Genomic DNA, 25,158 nt, shown 5'->3' with positions numbered 1-25,158 from the left:
ACAGCAGTCACAAATGTATTTATAATTCCAGTTTGGTAACCAGTGAAAAATGTTCTTCATCTCAACCACCATTCAGCCCATACTACGTATTGTGGATACAGAAGTGGGTAAGACTGACAAGGATCCAGCCCAAGAACTGATGACTGACATGAGAGCTGACATGGGTGGTGGCGGAGTCAATGCACTTTCCCTCCAGGGACCACTCCGTCCTCAGCCCAGGTTAAGACCTGCAACCCTTAGATCTGGTCTCTTTCAGAGATTAAGGCAAGGCCCAGGAAAAACAAACTGCAGAAACACAAGTGAGAATTACAGAATGGATGCCTCTGGAGGAAAGCTCACTGGGCTGCTCCATCCCCAAGGTCAGCCCAGACCCGCTGCTCCTCCAGCAGTGGGACAGTGCAATGGTTAAGAATGAGCCTGGGCTCGAGTTCCAGCTCTGCCACTCCCATCTAAGTGACTCTGGATTTCTGTAAATGGAAACAGTTTCTAACCTACTGGGATTCTGAGGATTAAATGAGTTGCTATTTTTTAAGTACTTGGGGAAGCACATAAGTCTTCGTTGCTGCTGCTGCTGCTAAGTCGCTTCAGTCGTGTCCGACTCTGTGCGACCCCAGAGACGGCAGCCCACCAGGCTCCACCATCCCTGGGATTCTCCAGGCCAAGAACACTGGAGTGGGTTGCCATTTCCTTCTCCAATGCAGGAAAGTGAAAAGTGAAAGTGAAGTCGCTCAGTCGTGTCCGACCCTCAGCGACCCCATGGACTGCAGCTTTCCAGGCTCCTCTGTCCATGGGATTTTCCAGGCAAGAGTGCTGGAGTGATGTGTTAGCTATTATTTGGAAGTTTAGGTATCTCTGGTAAGACTACTAACAAATTTTTCTACCCCATCTCACTCACTGGTGAGCCTGCTGCTGCTAAGTCACTTCAGTCGTGTCCGACTCTGTGCAACCCCACAGACGACAGCCCACCAGGCTCCCCTGTCCCTGGGATTCTCCAGGCAAGAACACTGGAGTGGGTTGCCATTTCCTTCTCCAATACAGGAAACTGAAAAGTGAAAGTGAAGTCGCTCAGTCATGTCCGACTCCTAGTGACCCCATGCACCACAAGCCCACCAGGCTTCTCCGTCCATGGGATTTTCCAGGCAAGAGTACTGGAGTGGGGTGCCATTGCCTTCTCCACTGGTGAGCCTATTGCTACTTAATATTGGATGTTTCTTAGCGCCCCCCTCATCCCTCCAAGAACCATGTTTTAAGCTCTGTCTTGAAGAGTAAGGTGGGGCTTCCACGCTGGCGGTGGCGGGGGAGGGGCGCGGAGGCGGGGGCCATTTTTAGGAAATTGAGAGCACTTCTAAGCAATACCTCCTCCATTTGGGCAGGTTTTCCCTGGCCTTCTCAGGGCTCAGGGTCTATCAACAGCTGGCCCAGTGTAGGGAAGAAAGCTAAAGGCTTGTGTCTGGAGGACCGAGTCAGAGCATCTGCACTAGGTCACCTTGGGGAGCATGCTTCCAGGTGTAGTCCTCTTCTAACCTCCACTCCAACAGCACCAACCACTTAAAGGGCCTCGCATGTCTCTACCCTTGAAGAAACAAGGCAGAAGACAGAACCATCACAAGCATCCTGATTGCTCTGGTGCCACCCAGGAGACTTTGGTTAACAGATGACCTCAGCATGGCTTCCAAAGCCAAACTGCACTCTGACCTTCCTCAAGTTTAGGATCTCCAAAGAGCTGCCACCTCAGAGAGGCAAAGGCAGTAATGAAACAAGTCAGGGGCTGGGACAGGGAAGACCTGGAATGGCAGAGACCATGCCAGAACAACTGGAAGCCCAACTGCAGCCAACAGAGGACTTCAGCAGCCTCTCCACTCCCAGCCAGGAGTCTAGCATTTCCACACTGCCCTCACACTCCTTTCTCCTGCTCAGCAGACAAACTGCTATGCCCAGGGCAATTCGATAAAGTCAAGTATCCTTCCACAAATGGTTATGGAGCTATAATACTATCGAGCCCTTAAGTATGACTGTCACTGTGCTAAATACCTCCCTTGCAATATCTTACTTAATAACAGACTGATGCTTATCTTTTTTTTACTCTCCTGGATTTTTTCCTTATTTGTTGTGCTTTAAAAGGGTGGGAGGACTAGCTCTGCCAGTTTTTAATTCTGACCCTGGGCAATTCCCTTCATCTCCATGACCCTATAGAGAAGGAATTTCTCCATAAAAGGGGGCCAATTACCACCCACCTCAAGGGCACTGTGAGATAAGAATAAAGAAGTGTTTCGTAAAGTTTTAAGGTCTAACCAAAGGCAGTACCAACTGTTCCAACCAAGGACTTGATGAGTAAGACTACACCCCAGGAGTAATCAAGGATGGTGGCTTAGAATCCTCAGCTCTCGCAGCCCACCTTGGACAGTGTCCCACCTCAGCTCCTCAGAGCTCCCAGAGGAGTACAAACCTGCCAACTCCTGGTACCTGAAGCAGACCCCTCCCAGCCTTTGGAGGCCTGGCTTGGGGCTGCTGGTGCTACAGTAAGGGACAGGAAGATTGGATATCCTGAATCCACCTAGCCTTCAAAACCCCAATCGTCAGAAATCTGACCACTTTTAATCTGAAACCCAACCCAGGGCTGCTGCTCATCCCAGCCCTCCTATGAAGAGGCAAAGGGTGGACAGAAGCAGGCTAGTGATATGCCTAGAATGCAGCCCCATTTTACAGGCTGAAAATCTGAGGCAAAGATTTGGGTGTGGGGGAAGAAGAAAAAAAAAAAAAATGAAACCAGGCTCCTACAAACCTCAGACCTGCTAAGAAATGAGGTTCTTGCCACAAAAGTGGTCTGGTGTGAAACTGGCCCTGCACTAGGGCAACAGCACTGTTCGACAAACTAACCAATTATTTAGAGATTTCTAAGTCCTGACCTCACCCAGGCCAATCCATACATGTTCCCTTCTGCACTCACTCTGGCCCTGCTGGGTTTTGTCCCATTGCTGGTCAGCCTCCACTGGGGATGTGCTGTGGGCTTTGTGGGCATCCCAGGACAAACCCAAGTGGAGGGCTCTGCCCAGCTCTTACCTCTGACTACGCTTTGTGCTCTGGCTAGTTGCAAACCCAAGCAGAAAGCTGTTGGAAGCCAGCTGAGTGTGATGGAAAGAGCACTGACCTGGGCATTGGGAGTGTTGGGTTTTAAATGCTGCACCCTGTACAACAGCCTTGGTCAGTAGCTTCCCCTGTGTGGGCCTGCTTCCCTTAGCAAAAGAGTGGTGTGCGTGCGCTCACACACAGGGTACAGATCAACTCTAGGTGCCTGCAGGGGCAGTGGGAGAGCAGGGGCTCCAGCAGAGAACCAGAGCATGTGCATCTGCACTGGCAGCAATGAAGTACTGGCCAGTTCCTTAACCTTCCTCACCAGAAAGACGTGACCCTCCTTACCAAGCCTGTTTTGAGGGTCCTAAGTGCCTTTGAAAGCCTCTGTTTCTAAGTTGGGGAAAAATTTTGGCTCACAAAATATTATAGCCCTATTTTTTAAAAAGGTATGTGCATATATAATACATACAAAATATACTAGTGTGTGACTCAAGAAAAAATCTAGAAATATGCTGTCAAATACAGTAATCACTAGCCACATGTGGACACTGAACACATGTAGCCAGTCTGAACTGAGAAGTAAGCACTTTAGGTAAATGTATAAAAGATATACCAGATTTAAAAGACAGTATAAAGAATAATTTTTATACTGATTACAAGCTGAAATGAAAATATTGTGATTATCTTGGCTGGGTTATATTAAGTTGGTTTCACCTATCTTTCTTTTTAAAAATATGGTTATTAGAAAGTTTTTAGTTATATATATGGCTTGCACTGTATTTATTAGGCAGCAATTGATCTAAAAAGGTATCGTGGCTTAGTAGTATTTATGGCGGTTGGTGGAACAGATTATCAAGGGATTTATTTTCACTGAAACACATTTTGACATCTTCCTACAATGAACTGGTGCTGCTTGAATAAGCTGAAAAGATCTCCCCTTCAAAAGAAGTTAAAAGACTCAACACATAATAGTATTTCCCATCCCTTTTGATAACCCAGAGCCTGAGAGCTTCCCAATGCCCACAGAGAGTGGTCCCCACCCCTCCCACTGGCTGGGAGGCCATGCCCAGAAACCACAAGGTCAGCAGGGCTCTTTCCAGCAGGCTGCACGTGGCCTGACAGAGCTGAAGAGGAACATCTCTTGAAGGAAGAGGTGCCAGGGCTCCCCAGCAGAATCAGAAGTTCCAGGGCCTGGCTCATACCCACTGAGGGTGGCCAGGGCAGGCAAAGCTGGGACCTCCAGGCTGGGCCACCAGGGCCTGCAGAGATTCCTGCTCTCTGAAGATCTGTGTGGGTCCTCTCTCTCCCAGAAAGTTTTTTTCAGGTGAAGTACGTATATTTCTGTGGTCCAGGAGAATGCAAACCCAGATGGTAAGTAAGGCAGAAGTCTGGATTCAGTCTGCCATGGGCTGGAATCCCACCAACTACAAAGCAGCCTTGAGCAAATTCCTGAACCTCTCTGAACCATGGTTTTCTGGTCTGTAAAACAGGATCGGGACTGTAGGAAGATCCCAAGGGAATGTGAATATTAACCAAGATCATGAATTAGATGTGTGTGAGGTCTTTGTTCATCAGGAGAGAAGTGGAAGCTCTGGACAATCTGGCCTGGTTCCCTGGGGCATGTGTCTTCAACAAGGCAAGCTACCCCTGAGGTAGGTTTGAGGACCCCCGGCTAAGCCCAAGGGCAAGATAAAGGCACATCAGCAAAGGATGGACAATGCATTCATGAGCATGGGATCCAATCCCTCCATACAAGTTGTTAGAGTTGAAGGTCCAGCCAAGAGAAATGTGAGAGCCAGGCTGAAATCAGAACAGGGATCTCTCGACTTTCAGCTCTGTCAGTTCACTCTGACCCCACCCTAAAGTTCTTACCTGAAATAAAAAAGCCACTCTAGTTTCCGACAAGTCAGGAACAGAAAACAGTGACAAAGAGAGACCACATCGAGCTCATTCCCCATCTCCAGGCCTTACCATGCCTGAGCCCATGCGACTCCCCCTCCCCCTCAAGGATGGGGCCTGGGACAGGGCAGGGAAGTTGGAAAACACTCACACTCCTCCTGGCTCTGGGGCCAAGAGACTCCTGGACAGTATGAGAAAAGAGGAGGAAGTAAGAAATAGCAATCAGAAAACTTCTCTTAAACTGACCTAGTCTGGAGGAGGCAAGGACAGGACATTAAGTTAGTCAAATGGCCCAAGGCACTATGCCATCATCTCTTCCTTTCCATCTCTTTTCTGGATAACTGCCGCAGTTCCTCCCGGGGTTTCCCTGCTTCTAACTTGGCCTTTCTGCCCCAACCCCAATCCACTCTCCACAGAATGGAAAAATCAGCTCCTGCCACCTCCTTCTTTGCTTTCGGAACAGCACCCAAACTTCCTAAGCTGGCCTCCAAAAGCCTCTCAGGTCAGTTCCTTGGAGAACACTAAACTCATCCCCACCTAGCACCTGCTATTCCTCATCAGCAGGTTCCTTATCAATCCCATCTTGGCCCACCCTTAGAGGTATTCGCTGACACCCTGATTGAAGCTACCCTCACCCACACAATCCCAAATCCTTATTTCTTAGTTACTGTTCCTTTAACAGCACTCACCACTATCAGAAACTGCCAAGTAGTAATAGAGATGGCAGCAAACTGACATTCCTCCCATTGAAAAGCAGGACCCGTGTCCCCTCCCCTTCCTTCTCAGAGGGATCTGTGACTTCTACCAACACACTATGACAAAAGTGATACTGTATCAGTGTGCTCAGGCCCAGGACCTTAGAAGACTGAGCGCATCTACTTCCTGTCTCCTGGAACACTCTCTGAGAGCCCCAAGCCACTGTGTATGGATACTAAGTCCTACTGCTTGGAAATCACAGTGGTGGAGAGGTCACCCGAAGGCACTCCAGCTCCAGATGAACGCAGCCTTCCAATCACCCTGTCAAGGCTGCAAACACGTTGAGTGAAGCTCCGGTGGGCCCTGCAGACCAGGACCTGTCACCTCTATCACTGTCATGTAGAAAAGAAGAATGGCCTGGGCGAGCCATGTTCAACTCCTATCCCATGAAATCACTGAATACAAGGGCTGTTCTTGGTATAACTAGTAGCTTCCCTATTCCCCCCCGACCCCCCGCCACCCCAGTGAAGATGCCCGTGTGCCCTGCCATGTCATCCACCACACGATGAGGTGTGGCTCCAGGATCTTGCTTCAGACATGAAAGCTCCCTCCATCCATTAAACCACCGACTACTGTTGCTGACTCCAGGCTCTTTCTTAGGTCTTGAAGCTGGGCAACAGAGGCCCTGCAGGCCTGTGACGTGCAGTCCAACCACCATCAAAGACATAAATAGTGTGACAGGTTAGTTAATCTTCCAGTGGAGACATCTTCTTAGAAAACACCAAAATCTCAACCAAATGCTTAACAACCACCACCAACACAAAAAACCTGCTCAGTTCAGTTCAGTTCAGTCACTGAGTCGTGTCCAACTCTTTTTGACCCCATGAATTGCAGCACGCCAGGCCTCCCTGTCCATCACCAACTCCCAGAGTTTATCCAAACTCATGTCCATCAAGTCAGCGATGCCAACCAGCCATCTCATCCTCTGTCGTCCCCTTCTCCTCCTGCCCCCAATCCCTCCCAGCATCAGGGTCTTTTCCAATGAGTCAGCTCTTCGCATGAGGTAGCCAAAGTACTGGAGTTTCAGCTTCAGCATCAGTCCTTCCAATGAACACCCAGGACTGATCTCCTTTAGGATGGACTGGTTGGATCTCCTTGCAGTCCAAGGGACTCTCAAGAGTCTTCTCCAACACCACAGTTCAAAAGCATCAATTCTTCAGCGCTCAGCCTTCTTCACAGTCCAACTCTCACATCCATACATGACTACTGGAAAAACCACAGCCTTGACTAGACAGACCTTTGTTGGCAAAGTAACGTCTCTGCTTTTGAATATGCTATCTAGATTGGTCATAACTTTCCTTCCAAGGAGTAAGCGTCTTTTAATTTCATGGCTGCAATCACCATCTGCAGTGATTTTGGAGCCCCAAAAATAAAGTCTGACACTGCTTCCCCATCTATTTCCCATGAAGTGATGGGACCAGATGTCATGATCTTCGTTTTCTGAATGTTGAGCTTTAAGCCAACTTTTTCACTCTCCACTTTCACTTTCATCAAGAGGCTTTTAGTTCCTCTTCACTTTCTGCCATAAGGGCAGTGTCATCTGCATATCTCAGGTTATTGATATTTCTCCCGGCAATCTTGATTCCAGCTTGTGCTTCATCCAGCCAAGCATTTCTCATGATGTACTTTGCATATAAGTTAAATAAGCGGGGTGACAATATGCAGCCTTGACGTACTCCTTTTCCTATTTGGAACCAGTCTGTTGCTCCATTTCCAGTTCTAACTGTTGCTGCCTGACCTGCATATAGGTTTCTCAAGAGGCAGGTCAGGTGGTCTGGTATTCCCATCTCTTTCAGAATTTTCCACAGTTTATTGTGATCCACACAGTCAAAGGCTTTGGCATAGTCAATAAAGCAGAAATAGATGTTTTTCTGGAACTCTCTTGCTTTTTCGATGATCCAGAGGATGTTGGCAATTTGATCTCTGGTTCCTCTGCCTTTTCTAAAACCAGCTTGAACATCTGCAAGTTCACGGTTCACGTATTGCTGAAGCCTGGCTTGGAGAATTTTGAGCATTACTTTTCTAGCGTGGGAGATGAGTGCAATTGTGTGGTAGTTTGAGCATTCTTTGGCATTGCCCTTCTTTGGGATTGGAATGAAAACTGACCTTTTCCAGTCCTGTGGCCACTGCTGAGTTTTCCAAATTTGCTGACATATCGAGTGCAGCGCTTTCACAGCATCATCTTTAAGGATTTGAAACAGCTCAACTGGAATTCCATCACCTCCACTAGCTTTGTTCCTAATGATGCTTCCTAAGGCCCACTTGACTTCACATTCCAGGATGTCTGGCTCTAGGTCAGTGATCACACCATCGTGATTATCTGGGTTGTGAAGATCTTTTTGTACAGCTCTTCTGTGTATTCTTGCCACCTCTTCTTAATATCTTCTGTTTCTGTTAGATCCATACCATTTCTGTCCTTTATCGAGCCCATCTTTGCATGAAATGTTCCCTTGGTATCTCCAATTTTCTTGAAGAGATCTCTAGTCTTTCCCATTCTGTTGTTTTCCTCTATTTACTTGCATTGATCGCTGAGGAAGGCTTTCTTAGCTCTCCTTGCTATTCTTTGGAACTCTGCATTCAGATGCTCTTATCTTTCCTTTTCACCTTTGCTTTTCACTTCTCTTCTTTTCACAGCTATTTGTAAGTCCTCCTCAGACAGCCATTTTGCTTTTTTGCATTTCTTTTCCATGGGGATGGTCTTGATCCCTGTCTCCTGTACAATGTCACTGCTAGAACCAACCAAAATAAGATATTCTACATCCAAAGACAAAGCCACAAGGAGATGGCAGGAAGGGTGTGATTGAGATAAAATCAACTCCCATACCTGCCAGGTGGGTGACCCACAAACTGGATAATTATTATACCACAGAAGTTCTGTCACAAGAGTAAAAGTTCTGAGCCCCACGTCAGGTTTCGCAGCCTGGGAGTCCAGCAATGACAGAAGGAGCCCACAGAGAATCCGGCTTTCAAGGCCAGCAGGGTTTGAGCTCAGAAATTCCACAAGGCTGGGAGAAACAGAATCTCCACTCTTGGAGGAGGCACACAAGGTCACACACACACCAGGATCCAGGGCTGTTTTTTGTTTTGTTTTTTATTTATTTGGGTGCGCTGGGTCTCGGTTGCAGCACACAGGATCTCTCAATTTTCCTTGCAGCATGTGGAATCTTAAATTGCAGCATGCAAACTCTCAGTTGCAGCATATGGGATCTAGTTTCCTGACCAGGGATTGAACCTGGGTCCCCTAAAATGGGAGTGCAGAGTCTTAGTCACTGGACCACCAGGGAAGTCTCTCCAGGGCTGTTTTTTAAGCTACCAAGCTTTGGGGTGATTTGTGAGGCATTAACAGATAACCAGAACTACCCTGCTGGCTTACGGTGTCACTGCACTAGCATGTGAACTGTGAGTGCAGGCCTCTTCTGTCTTCTTTCCATCAATAGTGCCAAGGTCTAACACTTGGGTTCCTGAAATAAATGTGTTAAATGAGTGATTTTCACTTTGGTGGCAGCCAAATTAGTTCTTTCCAGACAAAGGTTAGGCTCAAGTCCCAGCGCTTCTCTAGATAAGCGTGAATACTCTGAATACTCAAGAGACTCTCCTGAGGGGACTTTCCAGGTGGTCTAGTGGTTAGGTCTCTGTGCTTTCACTGCAGAAGGCATGGGTTCAATCCCTGGTCAGGGAACTAAGATCCTGCATGCCAAGTGGCCAAAATCTCCCTCCCCTCAAAACAGTTAATAGTTCCAGGCTACAGTGTCAATTTGGGCTCAAATAAACCTCTTTAAAATTCTTTTAAAAAGAGACAATCTCTTTCCCTATCCACCCCTCTAGCCCATGCACCTTGGAAGGCCCCCCTGACTTCCTCAAATTAAAGGGGGAACAGCATCCAGGTGTTCCCTTCCCCCAGGAAGGGCCCTCCCTTCCCAGGTGTCCTTTCCGGGACTCCCCTCACCCTTTTCAGGGGCCAGCAGTGCCCCAGTGCTGAGCAGCAGGTGAAAGTGGAGCAGGAGCTCATATTCTGAGGAAAGCCCGGAGGCCCCCAGGGTGGGCCACAAATTAAAACGGGATATCTGAAACCCTCTGTGGCAAATGAGCGGCATATGATGCTTGTCTGATCTGCCAGGACATAATTCCAGAGTAAAGGTTATGGACAGGCATATGACAGTGAAATGGCACTGTATGTGAGGAAGACATATACAATCCGAGAGTAAAAACTTACCAAATATCTACGGGAGGAAATCACAGTCTAATGTGATTCTCAAAATCACACCTGCTTACCGTAAAATATCTGCTAATTGTGTCACACACGCACACATACACACTAAATAAAAAAAGACAATCTCTGGAGATGGGCTGGTTTACTGTCTCACTGAACTGGTTGATACTTGCACTGTGGCCTCCACCAGGCCTAGGCTCAGTCTCAAGGCCAGAAGGGGAGTCTTAGCAACTGCCCCATCTAACCAGGTTCAAGACGTCAGGATCTTCTCAACAACATTCCTGCCAAGGATGGGCCACCACTGTGTGCACACTGATGGGGGCACTCCCCTTGGCCCAGAACTCCCCAAGAGCCTAGGGCAGAATGAATGCCTAAGCAGAAGAATCCCACAGCCCTGGGCAAGATCTTGGGGATGACACTCTAAAGTTGGTCCTATCATGTGGGGGAAAGCAATCCCCATCAGATAAAATCTTTCTCAAACCAGAGACCTAACCTCCAGTTTGATACACAGAACTTAATCCTGTGGGAAAGGACCTTGAAAAGTCTTTTGGCTTGACCGCTTTCATTTACAGAAAAGGGAAAGGAAGTCCAAAGAGGTTCAGTCAGCCGCCCAAGGTGCCTCAGCACATGAGTCAAACCTCTGGGACTAGAAAGCTGGTCCCCAATTCTTCTGCCCTATCCTACAGGGCTCACACCCACCACTGCCACAGAGAAGCTTCTTTTCAGTGTCAGTTGCCCCAGAGTGAATTCAGTGCTCCTGTGAGCTTTAGTTTCACTGCCCGAAGAGTAGGATCATGAATAGGCAGGCACAAGGCCTCTAGCCAGCATCCTCCCCACTCCGCTTGAGGCAGTAACATCTGCCTTAGCTGCTCTCATACCCAAAGGGTATCTGAGCTAGAAGGGGCCTTGGAGAATGTTATCAAGGATGCTACACCCATTTCAAAGATGCTGGAAAGGGAGTGAAGTCTCAACGGGGCCTAACATAACCATGTTTCCTTGGCAAGCCCACTCTTCAGCATTCAGAAAGCTTTCCCTTTCTGCCCTGAGCCCTCAGGCCAAAATGCCCAGAGTGTCCTGTCTCCCATCATCCACTCTACCTCAGAAAGGTGCATAAGGAGACCCCCTCCAGGACTGCAATTCCTGCCCATGAACTCTTCCCTCTCCTCTCTGATTCTCCAATAAGCACATGCCTCAGCTTGTGGGTTGGACAGACTGCTGTCCCCTCTCCCTTGTATGATAAAATACACAGAGTCTGAGCCCACAGACCTCACACAGGTGACCTAGACTAAAGCTAGATCCTGCCGCTGGATGTGTGCGTCATAAAGGAACAGAGGTTCAGTGTGGCCAGGTCTTCTCATTTTTTTCCATAACAGTTTTATTGATATAATTCACATTCCATGCTATTGACTCATTTAAAGTAGACAATTCATTTTTTTTTTGGTATATTCAGAGTTTAAGTTTCAAAAGAAAAACCAAAAAATCTCTAGGTTTCCAGATACATTTTCTTGATTTTAAAACACAGATGCTTAAATTGTTTTTAAATGGAAGGGTAATCAAACTCTGTTAGGAGGCTGAACTGGATCTGAGGTGGTAAGCAGAGTGAATAAACATGTGTAACTTCTACCTTTCAAGACAAAAGTCCCATCATGGCTTTTGTGTCTTGTTTACCCCTGAATTCTGGAGCCTGATACCTAACAAGTGCTCAAAAATTTTCAGAATGAATCAATCTAGAAAAGTACTTTGCCAATTTACAGCTGCAGAACCCTAGAGCAAACTGCCATCCAAACTCTTTAAGTTCTATCACCATGACAGGGAACCCAGGACCTACAGTAGCAGCTGAATCCATTGAGGGCACTGCTAAAAGCTACTCCTTGACCAGAGTCAAAACCTACTGACCCTCCACCTCCCACCTGCCATCAGAGCTTTACCTGTAGGGCCACTTGAAGCAGGTCTGTTCAAATGCTGTACTTTAGAACAACTGCACTGCCACCCACCCCAAGCTTTGATGGTCTGGGAAAAATTATCCTAGTCTCTCAACCATCCCCTATTCACAGTAAGGGGCATGCGTCACAGTGAGCAGCCGCCTCCGTGTGTTCCTAATTTCCTGTCTCGCTCCCACTCCCCAGAAGTAGCATCCAGAGGGCTCTCACCATGGCCAAAGGGGCTCTCACCAGGGCCAAACTCCGCCCCCTACACTCGGCTCCACTGTGGACAAAACCCAAACTAGGTTATTCCACCCACATAATTGGCCTCTCTTCCTCATATCACTGTAAGTAAGTAAGTAAGTGAAGTCGCTCAGTTGTGTTCGACTCTTTGCGACCCCATGGACTGTAGCCTACGAGGCTCCTCTGTCCATGGGATTTTCCAGGCAATAGTACTGGAGTGGATTGCCATTTCCTTCTCCAGCGGATCTTCCCGACCCAGGGATTGAACCCGGTTCTCCTGCATTGTAGACAGACGCTTTACCATCTGAGCCACTATCACTGTAAAAATATATAAAGAACAGGAAAAGCAAAGAGACCTCCACTCCCTCAAATAAATCCAAAGCTGCAGAAAGATACCAAAGATGGAGCGGGAGGGTTTCACTGCAAAGCACCTGAGCTGTCCTCTCACCAACACTCTCCCACTAGGGCACTCCCAAGTGCCACAACGTGGGCTTCTCACGGCAGGATTATAGCCCCCAGGGACTCCTTAAATGCCCCTCCACTATGAAGTTGTGTACCAGCCTAGGGCAGGTAGGAAGGGCTGGCTCTAAGCGATATGGGCTGCCTTCCTGTGTATCCCCAGGACAAGCAACAGGGATGAGGGGGAGAGAGGACCCAGGAAGACAGAAGATTTAGCATTTGACCTCTGTTAGCAAATTGAAGACCTGGGTCAAATGCAAGACCTCAAAAGAGGAACCGTGGACACTCTTAGAGCGGTCATCACTTGTTATTTGCCAGGCTTCAGCTGAGCACTCGCCTTCACCTGGTGCACACTCTGTGATCCTAGGACACAGGTACTCCAGTTATAACTCCATTTGCTAAAGCCAGAAGTTACCGACCTATCTGAGGGCACTCACTCGGTAGGTGATTGGGCTTAACTCAAACTGGATAACTACAAAGTCAGCGCTCTACTTCTGCCTCCAGAGGAGTGAAAACAAAACCGGAATAGGAGCAAAGAGACATGGGTTCAAGTCTCAGCCGTACTCAGAACTGACTGTGACCTTGAGCAACTCTATTTCCTTTCTGGGCCGGAAGTACCTAACCTGTAAACGAATGGTTTAGTTAGATTCAAGGACCTCCGGGGTCCCTTCCAGCTGTAAATACTCCTCCTCTGAAAGGGAGATAAGGACATCTAAGCCCCTTTGTGCAGAGCATTAGGAACAGAATTGATAACTGGCCACAAGTCAGGGTAAGCCTGGCTCTCAAAAGCCCACTGTTCTCAGAAACTCAGACTGCCTATGGGCAGATGCAAACCCACTGTTAGCTCAGGTGTAAAAATGGCTCGAATTCAGCTAAAAGGAGGTGGCTCTGATGGGAAGAAAACCTTGTGCCCGGAGCTATGTGTGGCAAAGCCCACCAAGCCAAGCTGCACAGAGGCTGGAGGCAGACAGTCCAACTGCGGCCCTAGGAAGTCCCCTACATAGGTATTTTCCCAGGTGGAGGTGGGGACTCCTGTATGGAAGCCTGTCCCTCTGCCACTACTTCAGGGCCACTGCCTCCTCTTCCCGCCTAAACAGCTGCAGCAGTGCAAGCAAGATAGGGCTCCTGGCTCAAGCGTGGACTCAGCCTAGGCCAGTCACCAGCTACTGCATTCCAACTACGCTGGCCTTCTGAAAGGTCAGAGAAATCCCATACGCTGGAGTTGCTCCCTATCCTTGAAGGATGACAACCTGTATCTGTCCTACACCTATACTTCAGGAATGTCTCAGAAGTCTGCTCCCTTCTAATCTGGGAACCTTGCCCCACAGAATAAGACAGGAAACCCCAAATCATCTATTCTTAACCTAAGAGGTTCTCCCACGTGGCCAAAGCAAACTTTCAAAAACAAAAACCTGACTCTCACTTAAAATCTTCTAAAGCTCTCCACTGCCCTCCAGTTAAAATCGGAATTTATACCACAGCCACGAGGAGCTACTCAGTTCCCTGAACCTCTCGGCCTTTCCTCAACCAAGAATGAGTCCTTTTTTCAGGTCTTTTCTCAGATAACTCTTACCTGTCCTTCCCGTTTCAGTTTAGCCACTGCCTCCTCCAGAACAATTACTCTGACCTGGACTGAACTGGGTGCCCCCTGCTGCACTCCCAAAGAATCCCACAGTCTCACACAGCATCTTCCATACTGCATCGAGAATGTGTGTGCTGTCAACACAACTTTTTATTATTCACTATGGTATCCTCTGCACCAGACTCAAAATATGAATGACGCTGCTAAAAGTATGAGATTCATCCATTCATTCACTAATTAAACCTTCACTGAGCTGCCTACTCTGTGCCAGGCATGTTTAGGTGCTGGAAATAAAGCAGTGGTCAAATACCAAAGACCCTTATCCAACAGTGATAAAAACTAAAAAGAAAACTGAAGCAGGGTAAGAGGGATGAGCTACAGCATAAGGTGCACGCAGTTTGCCAGTTAATACAGGGTGGTAGGGGCAGGCCTCTCCATCCCAGGGAATGGAACAGGAACCGGAAGAAACTGAGGGCGTGGTCCACGTGGCTATCTGGGGGAACAGCACTGAAGAATACAAGCCCTGAAGCACAACATGCTCCAGGAAAAGCAAAGAGTCACGTCGTTGGAGAGGGAAAGTGGTGAAAGATGCAGTCAGAGCTCAGGGTCGGGGCAAGGGGAAGTCTGGGGAGTCAGCTTAAGAAGACACTCTAAGGACTCTGAATTTTCACTCCACTATAGAAGCCGTGTGGAGAAGGCAATGGCACCCCACTCCACTCTTGCCTGGAAAATCCCATGGACGGAGGAGCCTGGTGGGCTGCAGTCCATGGGGTCGCTAAGAGTCGGGCACAACTGAGCGACTTCACTTTCACTTTTCACTTTCATGCATTGGAGAAGGAAATGGCAACCCACTCCAGTATTCTTGCCTGGAGAATCCCAGGGACGGGGGAGCCTGGTAGGCTACCGTCTATGGGGTCACACAGAGTCGGACACGAGTGAAGTGACTTAGCATAGCATAGCACAGAAGCCGTGAGAGGACTTAAAGCAGGAGTGACACGACACCAGGTAGAGGCTCTGCAACCTTCCAGGTGAGAAGCAGTGGTACACGGACCAGGCTGGCAGCCGAGGAGGTGGTAAAAATGTTCACCTTTGGTCACAGTTGACCTGTTCTGGTCTCCTCTCCACATACACTAGCTCACTGAAACTCCTGATAACCCCAAAGTAAGTAATAGTGATATTGCAATTATCCTCTGTAATCTGCTCAGCAGGCGGTTTTTTAGCCCCACTTCAGTTACCTGTTTACTTTTGGTCACAGTTTTTAGAAGCCAAAAGGATGTCCTGGTAAACGAGATATAAGGCAACAGAGAAAGAGGTGCTAAGAATGACCCCAAGGTTTTTAGTCTGAGCAATGAGGACAGTTGCTTATTAACCTCTCCTGAGGCTCACTTTCCTCATCTGTGAAGCAGGGTTAAAAAAGAGTGTCTGCTGAGAAGATTACGAACGATAACTGCAATATCACTATTACTTATCTTGGGGTTATCAAGAGTTTCAATAAGCTAGTGTATGTCAAAGGGAGACTAAAACCATACAGGGTTCAGGTGGACCATGTATCGAGATGGCTCCCGGCGACTATGGGACTGAATTCAGTTCCTCTGAAACGCTTGGAACTTCATTTAAAGGCAAGGAAAAGAGAAGGCTATCTGGAGTTGCTGGAATGTATGTCCAGAGGGGAAGGTGGTTACCACATCAAAGATGGAGGGTTATACCAAGTTCCCTGAACACCAGGCCTCAGACAGAGGCTCCAACTGGGTTTACCAGTAACACCTCAAACTAAAGTGGGTGAAGTTTCTCACTGTATGTCAGATTTATGTGGACAGCTTTACAAAGTTCATCATAAAAGCCCACATTCCTTACTTTTCACACCTAAGACTTTGTCAGTCCAAAGATACAGCCAGAAGAAAAGATCCCATCAAGACTGTCCCTCTGATTCTGGGAAAATCCCTCATGAAGACACCCTGCTGCTGCTAACTCACTTCAGTGTCCGACTCTGTGCAACCCCATAGATGGCAGCCCACCAGGCTGCCCCGTCCCTGGGATTCTCCAGGCAAGAACACTGGAGTGGGTTGCCATTTCCTTCTCCAATGCGTGAAAGTGAAAAGTGAAAGTCACGTCACTCAGTCGTGACCCCATGGACTGCAGCCCATCAGGCTCCTCCATCCACAGGATTTTCCAGGCAAGAGTACTGGAGTGGGGTGCCATTGCCTTCTCCGGAGACACCCTAGGCTACCTCCAAATTATCAATCTTCACTTAGCAAAGGCATGGATAACCCCTCAGAATGGGTAATTACCACAAACTATTGACACATATACAGTCGATCCCCAAACAACGCAGGGGTTAGGGCACCAACCTCTAGCTCAGTGAAAAATCCACTTATAAGTTTATAGGCTGTGCCAGGTATCTGCTGCTGCTCTCATCTGCGGTTCTGCGGACAGCAGAGACCGTAGGACTAGAGTATCTACCGAAAAAAATCTACATAAGTGGATCCATGCAGCATAAACCCATATTATTCAAGGGTCAATTGAACCTGGCTTTGGAATGCATCTTCTGGAATCTAAACCACTTACATCTGTGTGGGACATTTCAAGTCGTGAACTGGGCTACCCCATAACGAGGTATCAATTTGATCCTTGGAACCACCTCAGCATAGGGGTTAGTCCTGTTCTGTGAACAAGAGAAATAGCACGTTCTGACTGAAATCCCATCACCTACCCCTTTGCCCCTTCACCCTGTTTCCCGTCCTTCTATTAGCCAGGTATCAAAATTTATTTTCTTTTATGAACCTCTAGCAAGTAAGGCCGGAGAAGGCAATGGCACCCCACTCCAGTACTCTTGCCTGGAGAATCCCATGGATGGAGGAGCCCGGAAGGCTGCAGTCCATGGGGTCACTGAGGGTCGGACACAACTGAGCGACTTCACTTTCACTTTTCACTTTCATGCACTGGAGAAGGAAATGGCAACCCACTCCAGTGTTCTTGCCTGGAGAATCCCAGGGACGGGGAGCCTGGTGGGCTGCCATCTATGGGATCACACAGAGTTGGACACAACTGAAGTGACTTAGCAGCAAGTAAGGCTGTCCTCTCCTGGCTACTCCCTTAGATCACTCTGGACCAGCCAGGGAGGTTTGGGAGCCCTCTGGAGGCCCCAACACCCTAATTACCCGCTTTGAGGTTGTCTTGGATTTTGCAAACAGGGGCAGTCCCATCTGCCAAGCCCTCCATGTTAAAGAGGTTTTTGTGGTTTCGAGTCCACTGCTTCACCTCATCTCCCTTCCTTTGGGAGGGAAAGAGTGCCGAGTAACAGCTCTAAAATGCTTACTCTAACCTAGGTCCCACTGCACAGAGGCAGTGGGTCAGCCAAGAGATTCCACCCCCCAGGGAGGTTCAGAGTTCAGAACTAAAGAGACCACCCCCTACCTGCCCAGGGCCCCACACCACCTCCAAAGCATCTCTCCCTCCCCAGCAGATGTTATCTCCCAGTGAGTGTAAAACTCAAACACCCTGCCCAGAACAAGGGACAGGTTTCTGGGGAAAGCCTCCTTCCCTTCTCCCCTTCAAAGGGTGTCTCGATTGTATGCTTTCTTTATGAGAGCAGAAAGTGGTCTGAACTATAGGAAAAGAGCTTTAAGCCCGCCTTTATAAAGGCTAACATAACAGTTCTTCACCAAAAGGTGTACAATATAACCAGCTATGGAGTTTAAAACAAGTAAAAATAATCATAATGCCCTTATTACACTTGACAAATAATTTCCTAATATCTACACTTTCAAAATTTCTTCTTATATAACCTGTTTGAATCAGGATTCAAATATGATCCACACAAGGCATTTGACTTGATGTCTCAACTCTTCATCCATAACAGTTCCCTCTTTTAAAAATGCTTATTTACTTTTTAATTGAAGCTGATGTACAATAATATATATAAGTTGTAGGTGAAGAATATAGTGAGTCATGATTTTTAGAAGTTATACTCCATTTATGGCTTCCCTATGGCTCAGTGGTAAAGAACCCACTTCCCAATGCAGGAGACGTGGGTTTGGTCCCTGGTTCAGGACAATCCCTGGAGAAGGAAATGGCAACCCACTCTAGTATTCTTGCCTGGGAAACTCTATGGCCAGAAGGAGTCTCGTGGACTCCACGAGGTCACACAGAGTCATACACTACTTAGCAACTGCTGCTGCTGTGCGACCCCAGAGACGGCAGCCCACTAGGCTCCTCTGTCCCTGGGATTCTCCAGGCAAGAATACTGGAGGGGTTGCCATTTCCTTCTCCAATAAACTAAACAACTCCATTATGGTTATTATAAAATATTGGCTATACCCCGTGTTTGTACAACACATCCTTGTAGCTTATTTTGTACATAATAGTTTGTATCTCTTAACTGTGTACCTCTTAATCCCCTATCTCCACGGTGCCCTTCCCTCCTCCCCTCTCCCCTCTGGTAACCACTAGTTTGTTCTGAGTCCATTTCTGTTACATTCACTAGTTTCGTTTTATTCATTTATTTATTTATGCTGTGCTACGTCTCCTTTGCTCCAAGTGGCCTTTCTCTCGTCTCGGCGAGCAGTGGCTACTCCCTAGCTGCGGTGCGCAGGCGTCTCTCGCTGCAGAGCCCAGGCTCTATGGCGCGCAGGCTTCAGTAGTTGGAGCACACGGGCTCAGCTGCTCCATGGTAGTGGACTCTTCCTGGACCAGTGATTGAACCCGTGTCCCCTGCATTGGCAGATGGGAGTCTTACCCACCGCGCCACCAGGGAAGTCCTTGCTCTATTTTTTTAACGCCACTTATTTACTAACAAAATAATCTGTCCTGTAGTTTCTCACATTCAAAAACTGAATAACGGCTACCTCATGGCCCATCAATGTATTCTTCTATCCCCACAGATCTATGATTCTGTTAGATGTGGGTTCAATTTTTATTTGGCAGACACAATTTTTAGACAGCACTGTGTACTTTCTGTTATCACATTCACTGTAAGGCACCTAATGCCTGGCCGCTACACAGGCTGCTCTGACCTACACCTCCAAGCAACTGGCTTAGGTTCCTAAAGCCAGAAAAGTGCCTCTCCAGCCTTCACAGAACTTGGATTCAAAACTGAAATTCTTAACCGCAATGGCAGATATAAACATACACATATAAAAAGCTCTGCTTTGTAAAAATTGTGAATCACTGCTATATACCTGAAAATTACATAAATATTATAAACCAAGTATATCTCAATTAAAAACAAATCAAAAAGCTCTACTTTGGTTTCTTTTGTAAGGAAGGGGTTTATCAGAGAAAAAGTGCTTTTGATACTAAAAACACTAAAGACATTTAGACCTATTCCAATTCTCTTATTTTACAAATGAAGAAACACCGGCTCAGAGAGAGTTTGGGGGTTGCTAATGCCCACAAAGTTGGACACAAGCAGAATTACATGCAAAATGAACACCCCTAATAATGGTGATGATTTATTACAGCTAGCACTTATTAGATGCTCTATACTTGACATTAAGCTAAATATCACACTAAATATTTATGAATCAGTTACTATTACTATTTCCATTTTGAGGATGAAGGAACAATGGCTTAGAGAGGCTGAGTTATTTACCCAAGACTGCACAGGAAGTTAGGAACAAAGTTGGGATTCAAAATTACAGACTGTTTAATTCCATCCAGTCCACTTCTAGTGGTGGGGAAGGAAGGAGCCAGGGTCTGAAGTAGCTCTGACACCATGAGGTCTTCATGCAGTGAAGACTGACTGATACCCTAGATCCCCGTCAATGCCCCACCTAGTACGCCAGTTGTGGGACTGGTGGGTCAAGAAGATGGGAAAGGGCCCAAACACAGGAAGGAAATGGAGACTGGGAGTGGAGGTTTATTTGGGGCCAGTTCAGTGTGGCACAAGATTCCTGGGGTTAGCTGGGATTATAATCCTTTTTTATTTCATGCCACCAGTTAGCTGTACTTCAAAGGGACACAGGGAAAAAAAAAAAAAAAAAAATGATACCCAGAATATAAACATGCAAGTCTCAGAGCCTGACCCCAACTCTCCTTTAAAGAGAAAAGAAAAAGATCACAGCAATGGTTCGTTTTCTTATCACACAAAGTTAGAAGTGTCACACAATCCACCCACTTATTCCCTGCTAGGGGTGCTGGAAGTTTGTGGGGATAATGCACTCTCAAGTCTCTACCTACTACATGTGTACCAGTCACAGCGATTTTTAAAAAGCTTTTAACACAGCAAATGTTTAGTTCAGTTAGACTCGCCTTTGCCCACAGCCCTAAAGAGCACATGTACACTCTGCCAAAAGCTAATTTTTACGAAAGGCAGATAAATTAAAACTTATTTTAAAAACATTCATTGTAACACATTCCAAAGTAAAAGTAGGCAATTGTTTGAATCATCAACCTTTAAGATTATCCATACTATGTCCTTCACGTCTGTGGAGAAGCAAAGGTCTACTTTTAAGGAGACAGATCCCATATATTTCAGGGAGTACTGATAAAATACCAGAAAAGGACAATACACCATTCTCCAACCCCCTCAATTTTACAGGTGGAGAAAACGGAGACCCAGAACAAGTCCCAGGAAATCCCAAAGTTTCAGTCTCCCAGACACAGTGTAACAGCAAACACATGCCAGGCACCAGACTAAATACTTGACACGTACCATCACAGTGAATGCTCACAATGCTCCCTTGAGGCAGATAAATAATTTTATTTCTAGAATATAATAAGGAGGCTGAGGCACAGAATGGTTAAATTATCTTGTCCAATGAAGCACAGCTAAGCAGCTGGCATTCGAACCCAAGCAGTTTTGACATCAGAACCTTTGCTATCTTCTTCATTAAAAAAAAAAAAAAATTGGCTGCACTAGGTCTTAGTTGCCGCACACAGGACCTTCGCTGCAGCACATGGGATCTAGTTCCCTGACCAGGGATTGAACCTGGGCCCCCTCCACTGAGAGCGGGGAGTCTTAACCATCACGGAAGTCCCTCATTTCTTCTTGTAAATGAGACATCCTGCCTCTCTCATACTTAAAAAGTTGTGGCTAGGATAAGGAAAAGAAATTTTAATGTTTTCAAAACATTCTAGGGGAGAGAAATACAAAAAGCCAAAATGCAAATCCCAAAACTTAAAACCACTAAGACAGACACTTAAACCAGAACAGAGAACCCCGCAAGAAAGGGGGGATATCACAAAACATTTTTATTACTAGTTACTGCGTGTGTCTCTTAAAGAACTAAAATACTAGCATCTGAGCCAAAAGGGAAGCTAAAAATAGGCGTTTGCAGCAAGCTTTGGAAAGCTTTTGGCTTACTTAGGAGGCACCAAAAACATATGCATCACAGAACACAAAATTTCCCAAGACCACACTGCCACTCCACTGGTGTCACATTTAAACTTATCCAAATAAAATCAGGGCTGGAAAAGGGCTAGTGATCCATGTAAATTTCAAAGAAAGGGCCACTATCTACCCTGACCACAAAATTCTCCTTCAAAAAGCATTCAAGGCCTAACAACAGGCTTAAACGGAGAAGCTACTGCATTAATTCAGAGTTTGTCTGTCGACGACTATTCTCAAGGTTCAAAACTAATGAGCAGACAAGACACTTGCTTGCCTAACAAGAACAGAGTAAGTCTACCGGACTTAGAATTTTGCTTTGGGCACTTAAAGCAAGTTGGCTTTTCTACTCAGAGCTAAAGGAGAGATGCCAGCCAAGCTGTCTTCTTCCCACGATCAATAACCCCGGTGACGCACCCTACCAAGGGCCCCTAGACTTGCACAAAATGCCAGCTCAGGCATCCAACACCACCTGATGTCATGGCTGATTTAAAACCCACAAGGCAGGTTCACCATTAGCAGAGCAGCAGCAGCCAGAGTGAGTAGCCCCATTTAAACTTCTGAGGAGTGCTCTCTCCTGCGGATGATTATACCCCTCTGAGTTTAAAGAGGGGGGAAGGACCAAAGAGTATCTTCAAATTGCTTTTCCTCCCTCCGTGGGTGGATCAGGAGAGATTTGCAAGAAAATGGAGATTTCAGCACTGCCCTTTGCATAAGAGGGTTCTGGAAGGAAAAGGGGGGGAAGGGGAGGAGGGCAAAAGGAAGAGAACACGGTTTGAGGTACTATTAGTAAACGCCAAAGGTCCCCTCCCCCAAATGAAGCAATCTTAAAAAGAAATAAAAATTACAACATGCCATTTTCAGAATTCGGTGTTCTGGTTTCCCTGGGACTACGAGGGATTCTATTCCCTTGAATGTGAAAGCATTAAGCTGCCCTTTCAACTTTCCCCATTTTGATGGTTTAAACCAGTCAGTCTCAAGCAGAAGGGGAGGAGTTCTGAAAAAGCCGTAGGGCTATGGCCACAGGCCATCGTAGTAGCTCCAATTGGGTTTTAATACCGGCTCACTGCAAAAAGATCCTGAACCCAAGAATCCAGCCCCATGGTGTCTCTACGGCCCGGCAAAGGGAGCAGGGCGGGCGCGCCCCCCACCAAAGGCGACGATCTATTTTCGGCAAAGGAAGGCCCAGCGGAGACTCCATATTCCTTACCCTCCTTCCCCCGCTAACAAGGCTCCGCGGGGACTTCCCGCACACCCACCTCCCCCGAGGGGCCGGGTCCGAAAGGACCCAAAGAAGTCGAGGAGTGAGAGGGAGGGCGCGCCGCTCGGCGGTCACATGCCGCCAGCCGCGCGGGGAGGCACCACGTTGTCCCGGCTGCGGAGGAATGCCGGGAAGGGGGGACGCGCACTCACACCCGCGCACACGCACACTCCCGGCCGCGCCGCCCGCACCCGCCTTCCGCCCCGAGCGCCGCGACGACCGCCGAACGCCCAGGCCGAGCGGCCGCGAGCAGCCCGCGGGCCGGCGGCGCGGCGCATGGCGCCCAACTGTCACCCGCCCGTCCGGCCTGGCCCGGCCACTCCCTCCCCCGCCGCCACACGCCCCTCGCGTCGCTGCAAGCCCCCTTACTAGCCTCACATTTCCCCTCACTGGACGCCCCGCACACTCGCCATCCGGCTCCCTCTCAAGGCGGAAGGTCCCCGGGATCAGGCGAGGGAAAGCACCGAATTCAATGACACGTTGGGTTTCCTCTTCACCCCATTCTCCCCGTAACCGACCCCTCGAGCCGTCGCCCAAGGCCATTCTACCGCCTAACACCATCTACTCGAGAACAAACTTGTTAACTTTTAAATCCCGAATCCGTGTGGTCGGTATGCACTCATCGCCGGGCGTTTTGCTGCCTATGACATATACTCATTAAACATTTACAACACGGGGACGATAGCAACGCTACCAAAACGAACACGGGGCGGGGGGGGGGGGGGGGGGGGGGGGGCTTCCCAAGGAAGGTTCAGGCAAGAAACCGTCTCTCACACCGACACGCGGTAGGGGGGGAGAGGGCCCTTTTACCGAAACCAGCGCCCACCCCTCTCCCCGCGAGATAGGCCGGGACCACGCCGTTGCCCACTAACCGCTGCGGCCCAGGCGGTGGCCGTAGCCTCCCGGAGGCCGGGCCCTCCGGCAGGGGCAGGTTCCCGAGTGTGCTGGGGGGAGGGGAGCAGGGCACGGCGACCTGAATTAGCCAAGAGATAATGGAAAAAAAAAAAAAAAAAAAACCCCGAGTCACTACGACCAGTGGCGGACCCCCGGGCCCTGGAGGCCGCTGGGGGAGGGGACGCCTATGTCCCCGGAAGAGGCCCCCGGTCCCGGAATACCAAACAGAAACCCACCTGGAGGAGACTGTCCGTTCACGGTGGCCAGGACCGGCGGCAGCGCGTTCTTAGTCCACGGGTTCACCTTGGGCGGAGGGGCCTCCACGAAGTCTCGGCGCCCGGCGCCCGCGACTCCAGCAGCTCCTCCGCCAGCGCCCGGCTCGCCGCCGCCGCCCTCCTCCCCGTCGCTGACGGCCAGGCCCTCGGCGCCGGGCGGCTGCGGCGGCCGCGGGCTCTCGCGCTCCAGCTGCCCGGTGCCTTCCCTGTGCTGCTTGGCGCAGGGCGGCCGAGGTCTTCGGGTGCCGCCGTCCGGCTCTCCGCCTCCGACGTCGTTCGCCCCGGGCTCTCCCTTGCCCTCGGGCGGCGGCAGCGGCTTCTTCCTCACCAGACCCCCGTGATCTTCGGCCTGCAAGAGCGGGGCGCCCCCCGGCAGTAGCGGCTCCACCTGAGTGGCCATCTGCGCGCCCGCCCCCCCGGAGAAGCCGGGCGCGCCCGAGGCTGCCTCCCCCGCCTCGAACTTGGCTCTCAGAGAGCCCGCGACGCCTTCCTCCGGGGCGCTGGGCCCCAGTCCGGGCGGAGAAGGGTCGGGGTTCACGCTAGGCGCGGCCCCCCTCCCGGTCGGATGCAGCCGCCGTAGATCCAAGGCCCGCTGGCGGGGCGGGGGGGGTGGGGGGGAGGAAGGCCCCCCACTCTGCGGTCCAGGCCTCCTCGGCGCGCGTCCCCCCCCGCCCGTTCCTCGCAAGGAGCCCCCACCCCGAGCCTGGCAGGCTTCTCGTCCCGTCCCTCCCTCCCCCCCGCCCCCGGGGTGGCCCGGGCTTCCCGGCACGGGGGCTGCAGCAATATGGACGGACGGGGGAGAGGCGCGGCGAGCCGAGCTGACCACGCGATCCGCGGCAGGCGGCGGGCGGGCGCGCGCCTCGCGACGCAGCGGGCAAGGGGAGGGGACGGCGCGACGGGGGCGCGCCCGCCGGGGCTGGCCCTGGGCGACGGGCGGGCGAAGGCGGCGGGAGCGCGCGCGCAGGGCCTTGCGGCCCCGCCCCTGGCCCCGCCCCTGGCCTCCAATTCCTCGGCGCACCTCCTGGGCTGGTGGGTGAGGGGTACTCAAACCGGACGGGGGCGAGCACGTGCCTGATGCAATTCGGAAGGGGGGCCGGTCAGCGAGCCCGGTAGGAGAGACCGGGTGGTATAAAGAGGGGGAAGTGTCTTAAAGAGCCAGCGCGTGAGAGCGTCCGCAGGTGGAGCACATGGGACCGCGCCACGCGGCCGGCGGGGCCTGCTCGCGCTCTTTAGGTTGGGTGCTCCAGAATCTAGGGAA

General features: G+C 49.4%; 1 protein-coding gene across 1 annotated transcript in view; it reads right to left on the bottom strand.

The window, feature by feature from the left end:
- LARP1 (La ribonucleoprotein 1, translational regulator) overlaps positions 1–24,749 on the bottom strand; it is a 61,463-nt gene extending 36,714 nt beyond the window's left edge. Inside the window, exon 1 of the mRNA XM_061424136.1 lies at positions 23,862–24,749. Within this exon, the coding sequence (XP_061280120.1) occupies positions 23,862–24,300 (439 nt within the window). The 5' untranslated portion in view covers positions 24,301–24,749. The remainder of the gene's footprint in view (positions 1–23,861) is intronic.
- Positions 24,750–25,158: the final 409 nt, after the last annotated feature.

Source organism: Bos javanicus, chromosome 7 (genome assembly GCF_032452875.1).
Source record: "Bos javanicus breed banteng chromosome 7, ARS-OSU_banteng_1.0, whole genome shotgun sequence".
Classification (NCBI taxonomy): Eukaryota; Metazoa; Chordata; class Mammalia; order Artiodactyla; family Bovidae; genus Bos; species Bos javanicus.
The sequence above is the reverse complement of the archived record's forward strand: the minus strand, read 5'-3'. Positions and strand labels throughout refer to the sequence as shown.